The sequence below is a fragment of the Labeo rohita genome, chromosome 9 (assembly GCF_022985175.1).
Source record: "Labeo rohita strain BAU-BD-2019 chromosome 9, IGBB_LRoh.1.0, whole genome shotgun sequence".
Taxonomy (NCBI): Eukaryota; Metazoa; Chordata; class Actinopteri; order Cypriniformes; family Cyprinidae; genus Labeo; species Labeo rohita.
Genome location: NC_066877.1, coordinates 2,659,463 through 2,673,408, shown reverse-complemented (window position 1 = coordinate 2,673,408; position 13,946 = coordinate 2,659,463). Strand labels below are relative to the sequence as shown.

The window sequence follows — 13,946 nt, the reverse complement described above, 5'->3', positions numbered from 1 at the left end:
TATGTGTTTAGTAAACAAAACTGCCCGTTCATGCCCTTCACTTACACAGACACGCAGAAATACGGCTCTTATTAAAACGCATTCTTAAAGTACCAGTACTAGTTAAATGTGGAATCGTACCGTAAAAGCAGAGTATCACGATACATTTTAAGTACCGGTATATCGTGCAACACTACTACAGACATGTAGAAACCTGATGGGATTATTTAGTATTAACTCAAACTTCAGAGTGTTCCCTCTGACATGTTTTCAGAGACAATATAACATTCGAAATAATCATCAATGCCAAAATAAATAACAAAAATCACTTAAAGGGATAGTTCACCCCAAAATGAAATTTCTTTCATCATTTACTCACCCTCATGTTGATGGCAGCCACTGACTTCCATTGTATGGAAAAAAAAGTACTATAGAAATCAAATCAAAATATCTTCTTCTGTGCTCAACTGAAGAAAGGAACTCATTAACTCACTGAGATGGGTTTGGAACAACTTCAGGGTGAGTAAATAATGACAAATTTTTTTTGGGTGAACTATACCTTTAATTATTTAAAAATAATAATCCAACAATTTCAAATATCACTCTTTAGTGTGCCAGTACACTTAAATTTCTGCCAATGCACACTAACACGAGTGCTAGCACTTAAAATTGTCCCGGAGGAAGCAGCCTGGTACCTTTAGATGTATGATGTGTCCTTTAGACGTCACCCCCAGATCTCTCATGTCAGTCTCGGACAGCAGCAGCAGTCTCTGTCCTGTGATATGATTCTGCTTGAAGACCTTGGCGTACTGCTGCAGCTCTCCATCACCTGCACACACAAACACACACACACACACACACCTTTCGATTGACTGCATGAATTTCTATTTTTTATACCAACCTAATGATATTTTCATACCTAAAAAGCTATACCTATCAAATAAATCATTCTGGACTTTACTATTTAAAATAAAATAAAGTAATTAATAAGATAATTATTTACTGTTAACCGTTTTCTATTTTAATGTATGTTAAAATGTAATTTATTTCTGTGATAAAAGCTGAATTTTCAGCATCATTACTCCAGTCTTCAGTGTCTCGTGATCCTTCAGAAATCATGATGTACATGATAAAGAATCTCACCTTGAAAAATCTGCTCCATCCAGAAATACTGTGAAGACAAAATATGTTAAAAAAAACAAAACAAAAATCTAAACATGAACTTCTATTACTTGAGAAATATTCTACTCACCACATGTTCTTCTGTCCAGGAGTGGATCGCCAGGTTTGGTAGAAGCTGTGAAACACAGACAGTAGAACAGAAAATCTCACATGTTCATACAGCCACTGTCATCCTCTATCAAACAACATTCACATAAATAGTCAGTTAGTGCTAATATAAAGTACACGTAAGTACAGAATTATCAGTATTTAGAACAAGAATGATTGGATACCCACAGTCAATTCATTAATTTTTGATTCTGTCATAATACAGTATATAAAAATTGGTGCAATCCCTCATTTACATATGTGTAAAACATGCATTATATAAAAGTAGTTTTAATGCATTAATTATACCATTTAATGCACCTTATAATGCACTGTATGATTTCATGAATAATGTAACCACAGTTATAATACATTATAATACTTGTCTATTCATTGTTACACCTGTGGTAAAACACATGACAAATCAACCTTCAAATATTATAATTCATTTTAACTTTGGTTAATATGTTTTATAAAATGATATACTGCCCCTAGTAATAGATTTAAAATGCATTTATTTTATACTCAGTATAGTTCAAGTCTGTTAACATATTTACCGACATACTGATATAAAAATTGTAATTAAACTTTAGTTGGAGTACTACTTGTGCACAATGCACACTGCACATTCATTGCACTTAATATCAAGCCAAAAATATGTTTTAATGTCACTATTGATAAGGATTTTGTGATCTTTTTATGAAATAATATCAGTCTTTAAATGCAAAATATTTAAAGTGTATCTAAAGTATACATGCAATAGTTCCCCTTTAGCACAATCAAATATACTTCAGTATATCTTTAGTTGGACTTCAGCACTACTTCTGCACAGTTAAAGTGCATTAAATATGACTTTAAATATACCAGTTTAGTATGCTAAAAGTACAACTGCAGGGTATTTTTATTCAGTATATATTATGTAAATGTATTTGTAGTATACTTACAAAATAAATGCATTTTAAATACACTTTAGTATATTTATTTTTCACTAGGGGCATTACAATGTACATAATCTTTATGATGCATTAACCTATGAAGGCCATTACCAAAATAACTTTAAAAATAACTCTTGTTAAATGTCTTCATTAGCAAATGTTGAAGCTTTGCTAAAATACTAGCATTTTGTTTTTATTGTTTTGTTTTTGAATTACATTAACTATTATTAAAAGGATGTGCAACTGTATCCCAGGTTACGTGTTAAAATCATATTTTTCCTTTTTTATGCAATAAATGATTCTATAAAATGTCAATTTTTCTTCTAAATTATAAGAACGGAATCCAGTTTCATCAGATGGACAGACAGACAGATTGTTGCACAAGATCTCAGTCAATAATAATGATAGTACCACACATTAACAGTCACAGTTCTTTGGTTTCTTTTGGGACAATTCTGATGTGTTTTCAGGATATCAGATCTTTAGACATCAGTACAGGAAGATATTACAGTCTCACATTTATATGAGAGAGATTTCTGATAGAGATGCATTTTAGCAGGGATAAAGATAGCATATCTGACACAAGAATATATAATGAGGAATGAGGGAAATAATGATAATAATGATAATATTATGCAAAATGTTTTACCAAATATCAAAAGCTTTTTTTAATTTGGATTAGTGATGTCAATATGACCAGGTCATACCAAAATGCACTGTGATGAACTCAGTGAAAAAAAAAATCCAAGATGGTAGAGGAGAAATGTTACTTATGAATATATTTTAATAAGAATCAATACAAGCAGTTCAGTATAATCACAAATGTACTATTGTACTCAATATTCTGTGTGCTGTGTGTAACATTAGCTTAGCATAAGCACAAATTCAGTCACAAATTCAGTCAGAATGAACGAATATACAAACCCACACTTTTTTTTAAACTTTTTATAGCTTTTACCTGTTCAACATTTCCTTCACTGTACAATATTTTTTAACATCCGATGTGAAAAAGAAGTACACATTAACATACTTTTAAAAACAGTACTTTAATAAATAATATACTGTAACAGGATATACTTAAGGGAGAAGTCCACTTCCAAAACAAAGATTCACATATAATGTACTTACCCCCTTGTCATCCAAGATGTTCATGTTTTTCTTTCTTCAGTCGTAAAGAAATTATTTTTTTGAGGAAAACATTTCAGCATTTTTCTCCATATAATGGACTGATATGGTGCCCCGAGTTTGAACTTCCAAAATGTAGTTTAAATGCGGCTTCAAACGATCCCAGCCGAGAAAGAAGGCTCTTATCTAGTGAAACGATCGTTTTTTTTTTTTAAATAAAAGTAATACAATTTATATACTTTTTAATGTCAAATGCTCGTCTTGTCTCACTCTGCCTGGACTGATTTTGTTCCTGTTTCTGACAGTTAGAGTATGTCGAGAAACTCCCATCTCATGTTCTCCCTCAACTTCAAAATCGTACTGTATCGCTGTTTTACCTTTTTCGTTAAGGGTGTTTGATTTTCTTTGCATGTTCACTTTGCAAATACTGGGTCGGTACTTCTGCAGTGATGTGGGATGTTTTTGAAATGATTTTTGAAGTTGAGGGAGAAAATACGATGGGAGTTTTTCAACATACCCTAACTGTCTTGAGTCAGAATACACAGAGTTCAACGAGAGCAAGGCAAGACTAGCATTTGAGAATAAAAAAGTATTTAAATTGTATTTTTTTTTAATGAAAATAACAGGTCGTTTTGCTAGATAAGACCCTTCTTTCTTGGCTGGTATTGTTTACAACCACATTTGGGATCATTTGAAGCCGCATTTAAACTGCATTTTGGAAGTTCAAACTCGGGGCACCATATCAGTCCATTATATGGAGGAAAATCCTGAAATGTTTTCCTCAAAAAACATAATTTCTTTGCGACTGAAGAAAGAAAGACATGAACATCTTGGATGACAAGGGGGTGAGTAAATTATATGTGAATCTTCTCCTTTAAGTGCAAACTGAATGTAATGTTTTCGGACATCGATTATTGCAGTTAAATATGTTTTTATTATTTGAAGATATATTAAATACAATTAGCTGAATGTACAAGGGTTTTTGGACTTAAGTACATGTTTATGTGTAATTTCATATTACTTGATCTAGTACTGTTGTCTTTGAAATATGGTTAAACTGTACTGCTGAATGTACTGACAAGCATTTATGGTAAATTAAATATAGGTTTATATAGTTTTAATGTAATTTCCATTTAAACTTATGTCTTAAATATATTTGCAATTATATGACTGTAATAACGAAGTTGCATTTTAGTACATTTCAAATGTACTGACGTTAAATGTAATATCAAACAACATGCTACAGTTGAGCACTTTACATGTGCTGTAGTACATTAGTCAACACACATCAAAAACAGATATTAAAACAATATTTAAAAATGTCCCTTAAAGTAAGAGTTTTCATTTGACAGTATTACAAAGCGCACTTATTAAATGTGTTAAGAAACATGGTCATGAAGGTGTACTCTCTTTACATACACTTAAGTGGCCTTTTAATTCATTGATATTGTACTAAGTAATAACCATTACAATTAAAGCCTTCTTTTTCACAAGGGATTACCAGTATTCAAGTGAATTTGTATCAATGATATATCTAGTGAACAGTGCCGTCTTTTCCTTTTACAGGGTTTCAGGTCTTCTTGTCAGAGAGAAGTCCGATTAGAAGAACAGATGTAATGCATTTCAGCTCTGCTGGATGAAATATTGAAATACTCTTTCTTGCTCATGTTTTTCATTCTTTCTCTCTCTCTCTCTTTCCTGATGGTGTGCGAGTTCCTCACAGTCTTCACACTGCTCAAATTGGCCAATCTTAATGTCAGTGAAATGTCAGTTGTTCGTAAGTGTGCGCTGTCCTTGCCACGCTGACATGCTGTTCTCTCTCGCTCTCCTCAGCATGTGGCTATACATCCACTTCATTTGCCATAAATAACATCCATAAGGACCCGGTGGGCGTCAAGCGGCCTCACCTAATACAGCCTTTCCAGGGAATCAAGGAAAGTGACTGCTCGAACCTCCACAGCACACGACAGACCACTTACTTCCACTTAAATCTGTTCTAAAAAACAGCATATTTTATCCGGCAAACATAAACTGTTCCTGATAGAACTAAAGTTATTCAAAAAGCACAAACACACTCTATATAAATGTGTGAGGAACTCCTAACAATCCTGAATAAAACCAGTTTGTTTTGATAATTTCCTTAAACCGGAAGTGCCTCCCATCATCTAAGACGCAGTAGGCTCCCTAGGGAAAAAGGTGGATGGGGTAGGCAAAATTAACGGACACCCCAATTCTGAGGTCCTAATCACTGTCATCAGATGAGTCAAACGCAGCTAAGCTCAAAGGCATGGGGATCTTGCGTTCCTGTCTATGCGAGCAGGTCGTGGAGGAGTTCAGATTGGCCTGTGGGTCCAGAGGAGCCGAAGGGAACTCCAGAGGAAACATCTCATCAAACTCCCTCATGATGGCTTGCAGCTCTCCACCACATGACATCCCTGAACTCAATTCCTCCTCCACACTTGACTCAAAAAACAACTCGGAGCTTAACGCTGCCAGAGGAAGAAAGAACTGAGGGAAGGAGGACAGATGACAACAGACAGAGAATATGAAAAAAAAAAAGGACAAACAAAGAAGAAGAAGAAATGAAGGAAAGGAAATCAGTAACATAAACAAGATTTGAACGGTGATTCAGAAGCCAGCGATGAGCATAAAGCGCACAGCTGAAGCGAATGTGCTTTCTTTTTTGCAACGCTCTAAATACCCATAAAAACAAGCTAATAATACTTCTGCTGGATGTGGCTTCAACGCAATATAGGTGACTTTTTTATAAAAGCGTCTGGCAAATGCACAGATGTACAGGATCTGCTGCAGTTGTAGTCTGGTTTAGTCAAGCAGTCAAACACTGCATCCCATGATGCTCAGCTGAGCTGCAGGTAACATATGTGAGTGGCTTGTTTTAATGTGTGTTAGAGACTTTGTAATGTAACAGTTCACTCAAAATGTCATAATTTACATGCACAAGTCATATGGACAACTTTTCCCTTGTGAAATGAAGTGTGCTTAATTGTATTGAATGTGCACTTGTAGGGCCATATGATTTCCGCAATGCGGAAAACACAGATGGATTCATGAAATCCACTCATAAGAATGGAATTTACTTTATAATGTGGAATGTCACAGAATTTGCCCAATTTTGGACGAATAAATCAAAAAAAAATAGGTCAGTACACTTTAATAAATGCATGATATGGGCTAGTGTCTGAATATTAAGACACAAAAAATACTATGAATGAACACATAAATGTAATCTCTAGAACTGCTCTGAGAGTAACCTTCAGGAGCATTTTACCATTTCTTTTTAGATAATCTATCGCTGTTTCATATACAAACAGAAAATTAAAGATTCACAGCAACCTGTCAAAAATTGGTTTAACTTGAAGAAACGGTGACAGTATTATGTTACTTAATGGGCCCTGTTGTAACGATCTAAGCACATGGTCTAAATCGAACGGCGCAGGTGCACTTAGGGCGTGTCTGAATCCACTTGCTATTTTAAAGACTGGATAAACACTCTGTGCATGGTCTAAATGGGTTGTCCCTATTCTCTTAACGTAACGTGCATTAAACCAATCAGAGTCTCATCTCCCATTCCCTTTAAGAGCCAGTTGCACTCGCACCATGGCGGATTCGCTATTTACACGGCGGAATTTGCAAGAACAAAGACTGAACGCTTCTCCAGCGAGCAAGGCCGGTGCCAAAAGGGGCATTCAAGGGCTGAACCCCCTCAAATGAGTTGCTTTGCACCCTCTTTCCATCCTCTCCCCTCCTTGCTGAACATGATCGTTTTCGAAAGCGAAAGTGAAACCAAAAAAACAGCTCGCATAACAAAGTGACTGACTATCCATTATGACATGTATGCATTTTTATATTATTGCACACAATAATAATCTTTTACACTGTAATCCTTTCATTTTTAATATTTGGCACGTTTGTGTGCTGTTGCGCGTCCCTGTGTGTGTAATAACCACAATGTATATGCACCTGCCTATAGGCGCATATTACTAATGTGCTCTTTAAATAACAACAAAAATAAAAAAAATAAAATATTGCGGCATTGACTTTAGACCTACAAAGTGCCTGAACACACCTCGTTTTCAGAACAGCACGCCCACGTGGCGCAGGACATGAAAATAACAACTGTGTCGGGCTGAAACTAGCAATAAACGCTTGCGTCACGCCTGGTGCCGCATTGCACCGGGTGCATGATAGGGCCCAATATGATAATAGTACTAATAGTACTAATAAAAGTATTATTAAAACATTACTCTTTAAGGAATATTTACTAGAAAATTATTTACCAGAATTTATTTAACAGAAAAATGTAAGTACACAACACAGTATTTCCGAAAAATAAATAAATAATAATAGTAATACTTTTAAAAAATAAAATCAAATATCTAGAGATGCTTCTGATTATTAAAATTAAATGAAGTCATTAAAATGGAATCCAGAAAATAATGGAAAACACAAAATTTGGTAAAAATAAAACTGAATTTGAGGGGAAAAACATATTTCAAAACATATTTAATGTTTAATTTAATAATTTTAATATATTAATAATTTAATTTATTAATAACTTTAATAAATTGCTGTTAAAGTGTGTAAGTTTCATAATTTCAATTAATTAGACATGCTTTTTGATTAATATATTTTTAACCATTAAAACATAGTCTAGAAAGATTAAAATGAAATCCAAACAAAATAAATGGAATTTGAAAAAATGAATAAATAAATAAATAATAACAATAATAATAAAACAGATTTCATAGGGCCCTACACTTGTAGTATACTTAAAATCTTGAAGGTATATTTAGAAAAATAACTGTATTTGAAGAGAATTTTAACAGAAATTAAATAAAATGGCTCTGTTTAAGGGTCCTTTATGGCTATGTTCTTAACACTTCAGTACATTTGTAAATTCACGTTGTAATAATGTCAAATTAAAGTTTTACTTACAGTAGTTTTTTATATAATTGTTTTAATAATCTTTTGTTGTGCTTTAAAGAAGTACGCTTATTTTGATGTGGTGACTAACATACCAATGCACATGTTAAGTACTTGATTGTAATTTTAACTGTAGTTTGTCATTCAATATTACATTTAAAGCTAATACATTTTAAATGTACTAAACTGCAACTTCATCGTTACAAATTACAAAACTACACTTAAATATATGTCATTAAACCCTTTTTTAGTTTTTTTCATAAATGCTTTTCAGTACAATCAGCAGCACTTTACAATATTTCAAAGACAACAGAATTATGAAATTCAGCTATTTGTTTTTAAAATAAATAAAAAAAAACATTTTCCTTTCATTGCAATTAACATGCAATTAAAGGGAAAGTTCAACCAAAAATGAAAGTTCTGTCATTAATTACTCACCCTCACGTCGTTCCAAACCTGTAAGACCTTGTTCATCTTCAGAACACAAGTTGTTTTTGATGAAATTCAAGAGCTCTCTGACCCTGCATAGACAGCAATGTAATTACTATGTTCAAGACCCAGAAAGGTCGTAAGGACATCGTTAAAATAGTCCATGTGACATCAGTGGTTCAACAGTAATTTTACAAAGCTACCAGAATACTTTTTGTGCGCAAAGAAAACAAAAATGTGTTGCGGTACTCTTGTGAATGGTGGCCGACGGTGAGCTGTTATTTTTGTTTTCTTTGTGCACAATAAGTATTCTTGTAGCTTCATAACATTATGATTGAATTACTGATGTCACATGGACTATTTTAATGATGTCCTTATTACCTTTCTGGGTCTTAAACGTGGTAGTTCCCTTGCTGTCTACGGATAGTCAGAAAGCTCTTGGATTTCATCAAAAATATCTTGAATTGTGTTCTGAAGATGAGCAAAGGTCTTACAGGTTTGGTATGATATGAGGGTGAGTAATTAATGACAGCATTTTCATTTTTGCTGAACTATCCCCAAAAGTGTACTTCTTTTTCACAAGGGTTATAGTACTGTCATTGGGTTTGTCTTTTTTGGAGATTGCCAGTCCTTGTCAGTTACTTCATAGCACGGAAAGGAGCATGAATGTTAGAGAGCAGGAATATTCTTCAAAACATCTCCTTTTATGGTCTACTTAAGAAATTAAAGGTCTGGGAAACATGAGAGTGAAGAACGAAATGATTCAGATTTTTGAGTAAACAGTTACTTTACATTAAGCGATGAGTCAAAGTCCTCTGTGACCTACAGTAAGAGAGACAGACAGAGACTCACCGGTGTGTTGGACTGCTCGATCAGTTTTCTCTCCCACATCTTTAACCGTCTCTCTCTTTCTTTCAGCTCTTGTTCTTTGGTGCTCAGATCTCTCTCCAGCCGCTTTAGACGCTCTAGTGTCGCCTCAATCTCACACCTGCTCACACAAAACCCATCATATTCATCAACACAATACCTCTATTCATACACGTATCAATAAGCGATTAGCTTGTTTGGCAATGAGAACATACATAAATAGTTTTTGCGTGATGTGGCATACATTGATGTACATAAAATATAATTATATTTATGATTGGGCTATTTTTTTATTTGCTTTCAATTTTTACACTTTTGTAGTTCATTGACAATTTAACAACATAAAGTTTCGTTGAACTTTGGGGCAAAAACATCAGAAAAAACACATGAACTGAACAATAATTGTTACTCTGGATAATAAAAATTGATTTTGTAGCATTACTTATCGCTTTCAATTTTGACAAATTTTATAAAAACACTCAAACTTTTGTATTGCACTGACAATTTTAGTGGCATAAGTGCTAGAGAAACAGAAAAAAAATCAAAAATGCTAAGAATTTTCTGTTTAAATATATTACAGCTGACAAAAACACGTTTTGTTAAAACTGTAAACAAATGTCCCATTTCAGACACACATGGAGTCTATACTGTTACTCACAGGTATGTATTTTTCATTAACATATGTTTCCACATGCTCTAGCAAATGGCTATATAGTGTTTTGCAGGAACTGTTTTATTTGTATGCTGATTTCACGTGGTTGGCCATCAGTCACAGCATACAAAGCTCTGAAATTTCCTGGAAAAATAATAACTGAATGCTTTCTTTATTCCCTAGACAGCATAAATGCTGCTAAAGGTAAGACATTTTCTCAGCTGGTCCACAACATTTAGTGCAGAATCGTCCAGCTGTGTTTTTTTTAATTATAGGTGTGTAGTCAAGCCTGAGTCATTGTTCATCTGTAATATGTTATTTCACCAGCAGAGGGAGCGTTCTCACATTCTCTCCAGACAAGAGTTATTTATAAATGGACAGGAGCTGGAACTCAAATCCTTAAACTCCTCCCACCAGACCCGCCCCTCTCGTTTAGCCCCACCCCCTGCCTGCTCTACTCTAGCTCCAAACGTCCTATGTGATTAATTTCCTTGTCCGTTTCTTTTCTGATAAATGCTGTTGAAATTTTTCACATTCACATGTCCTCAATTTCCTCTTTTGACACATCACATCTCTTTTCTTCTTTTGCTGTTTCTGTCGCTCCGTCTGTTTCTCTGTTTAGCTCTAGGGAGAGACAGGAACCTCTTGTCCCTGTATTCTGGCTCACATCCAGTCTTAATATAGCATCAAACACCCAGAACTTTCTAGCCTACCAGTACACAAAATGTGTGAAGGGACACACATGGTAGTTTGATGTAACACCATTATAGTATTATATTACTATTTTAAATTTTTCTTTAAACTTGCAGTACTTCAGTTCAAATCAAAATGAGTTGCATTTTTGTGCAATGAAGTAATCCAAAAAGGCATGGCAGGCATTTGATATTGATATTTGTGCAGTATGCAATCATCTGTGAGTTACTGTACCTCCACTCTGCTTTATTGTGCAGGAAAGTGTTGCACTCGTCAGGTAACTGAGTGTCATTCCACATGGACTCCAGCGTGGACAGGATGTGTTTGAACAGCGGCCTGTCCTACAACACAATCACAACATCTTTATTAGAACATCAAAACTTCCAAAAGCAACAACAACATTTATTTATAGAGCACATTTTGACACAACCAAGGTTGACCAAAGTGCTTCACAAACAATAAAACACAAGTAAAAAAGGAAAACCAGAGAATCAACAGACAAATAAAATCAATGGAATACCACAGGAAACATACTAAGAAGTGTTATAAGCCAGGGTAAATATATATGTCTTAAGATAGGATTTAAAAATACTAACAGAGGGGGCACGTCTGATAAAAGGTTTCTCTGAAAAAGTTTCGGTTCCCCAGTAGCGAAAGCACGATCACCACAATTTTTAAGTTCAACTCTTGGAACTATAAGCAGGCCAAGGTCACAAGATCTCAACAGAAACACTACACCCTTCTAAAAGTCTATCAACATATACAGTTGAGGTCAAAAGTTTACATACACCTTGCAGAATCTGCAAAATGTTACTTATTTTACAAAATAAGAGGGATCATACAAAACACGTTGTTATTTTTTTTTTATTTAGTACTGACTTGAATAACATATTTCACATAATAGCTGAAAAAAAATGACCCTGTTCAAAAGTTTACATACACTTGATTCTTAATACTGTGTTGTTACCTGAATGATCCACAGCTGTGTTTTTTGTTTAGTGATAGTTGTTCATGAGTCCCTTGTTTGTCCTGAACAGTTGAACTGCCTGCTGTTCTTCAGAAAAATCCTTCAGGTCACACAAATTCTTTGGTTTTCCAGCATTTTTGTGTATTTGAACCCTTTCTAGCAATAACAGTATGATTTTGAGATCCAACTTTTCACACTGTGGACAACTGAGGGACTCATATGCAACTATTACAGAAGGTTCAAACACTCACTGATGCTCCAGAAGGAAAAAGTATGCATTAAGAGTCGGGGGTGAAAACTTTTGAACAGAATGGAGATGTGTACATTTTTGTTATTTTGATTAAATATCATATTTTTTTTCATTTAGTACTGCCGTTCAGAAGCTACAGATGATACTTACATGTTTCCGAGAAGACAAAATAAGTTCAATTTACCTTGATCTTCAAATTCAAAAGTTTTCACCCCCCCTACATACTGTAACCTGTATGTCATGTATTTACATATATTTGTAATTACACATTTGTAATGATGTTGTAATTTAATACTAGTTTAACTTTAAATTTAATACTGAAGAGATAAATACAGTTAAAATTGTAATCAAGGGCTTTACGAGTGCTTTATTTTGTTGGTCAACATCAAAATAAGTCTACTTCTTTAAAAAAAGAACAAAGACCATTAAAACAATGATTTAGAATGTACTTTAAAGTAACACTTTTAATTAGACATTATTGCAAAGGGAAAATAAAAGTCTACTTAAGTGTGTTAGTCATGAAAGTATCTCTCTTTATCGCTCATTAATATCTGAAAGTACTTAAAATATACTTTTAATATTCACTAATTGCACTTCTTTTTCACAAGGGTGTGTAAGGTTGAAACAGTTCAAACAACCAGTAGGTTGTGACACATTAACAGCTTTTTCAATTAAACGTTCGTAGCTGTCATAAACTTAATGAACTGTAAAAACATCCATATGAGTTTCTAGCCGGACTTGCATTCGGGGTGTTTCTGATACTACTTTCTGGCACAGCAGCGCTTTAAGAGTGACAGGCGAAAGTCAGCGCCAGCAAACATGAATTTATGACGCTCACTAGAATGAGTCTGAGTGTTCAGAAGAGATTTGCGACCTGACGGACCGAACCTGAGAGGCAAAAAACAAGCCCTGACATGAACTTTGATTGGATGAATTAAAAATGTCAGGATAGGAGACAGTCATATATTAATAAAGACAGCGGTTATTAAAGTCCTGACCAAACAGCGTGTCTTATCTATTATTCATGCATTAATGCATTTCACTTTAACGTGGCGTAAATACCAGTCTACTTAAGCGCTGCATAATTACTGTATTAGTATACTGCAACATATTGCTGATGCTCTGCAATGTAATTATCGAAGGCTTATTGTATGTTTGCACACAGTTTATACTGTATTTGCTAAATATGATCTCATCGGATAATCACACTGTAAATGAGTTGATTCAGGTGTCGTTCAAAACCTGAATGACTTACTTTCTTCAGTAAAAAGGACTGACTTCCACTGTATGAACAAATCTTCTCATTTCTTAAAATATCTTCTTTACGTTTCATCAAAGAAAGAAATTCATACAGGTTTGGAATGACACATGATTAAGTTAATTTAAAATCCATTTTAAGAAATGGAAAAAATAGTTGTAAGGGCAGTGTTTGGGTTTGATTTAGTGCAGTGTTGCCAACTTAGCAACTACAAATCTACCGACTTCTTAGACAAACCATATCCAGTTTCCAAGATTTGCTAATACTGTATGTGAGCACAAAGAGTAGGAGATAAGCAAACAAATGTAAAAAGCTGACACTAGGCAGAGTGTATATAACACAGTGGCTTCATGAATATACTAATTAGTGTATCTAGTGACATTTAACAACTTTTCAAGCAGGCTATAGCTGCTTTCCATTTCATGAATTTGGCACCAGTGGTTTAGCCTGTGGTCATAATGACATGACTCGTCAAGGTGAATGTTTATTTGTTGTCTTACTTTCGGTTCCGTCACCCAGCAGCTTCTCATCAGACAGGCGAAACTGGCAGGGCAGCTACTGGGAATTGTCAACCTCTG

The 13,946-nt window shown here is 34.4% G+C and overlaps 1 protein-coding gene across 2 annotated transcripts in view; it reads right to left on the bottom strand.

Annotated features, from left to right (window-relative positions):
- The window catches only part of map3k20a (mitogen-activated protein kinase kinase kinase 20a), a 42,636-nt gene that overhangs the window by 11,407 nt on the left and 17,283 nt on the right, over positions 1-13,946 (bottom strand). The window contains exons 9-14 of one of the 2 annotated variants that reach the window (XM_051119593.1): positions 13,869-13,943; positions 11,128-11,234; positions 9,534-9,669; positions 1,232-1,276; positions 1,123-1,150; positions 675-808 (exon numbers count right to left, since the gene is read on the bottom strand). In XM_051119593.1, the coding sequence (XP_050975550.1) occupies positions 675-808; positions 1,123-1,150; positions 1,232-1,276; positions 9,534-9,669; positions 11,128-11,234; positions 13,869-13,943 (525 nt within the window). Of the gene's footprint in view, positions 1-674; positions 809-1,122; positions 1,151-1,231; positions 1,277-2,945; positions 5,817-9,533; positions 9,670-11,127; positions 11,235-13,868; positions 13,944-13,946 lie in introns of those variants that run through there. The other variant, XM_051119594.1, reaches the window with a different exon arrangement.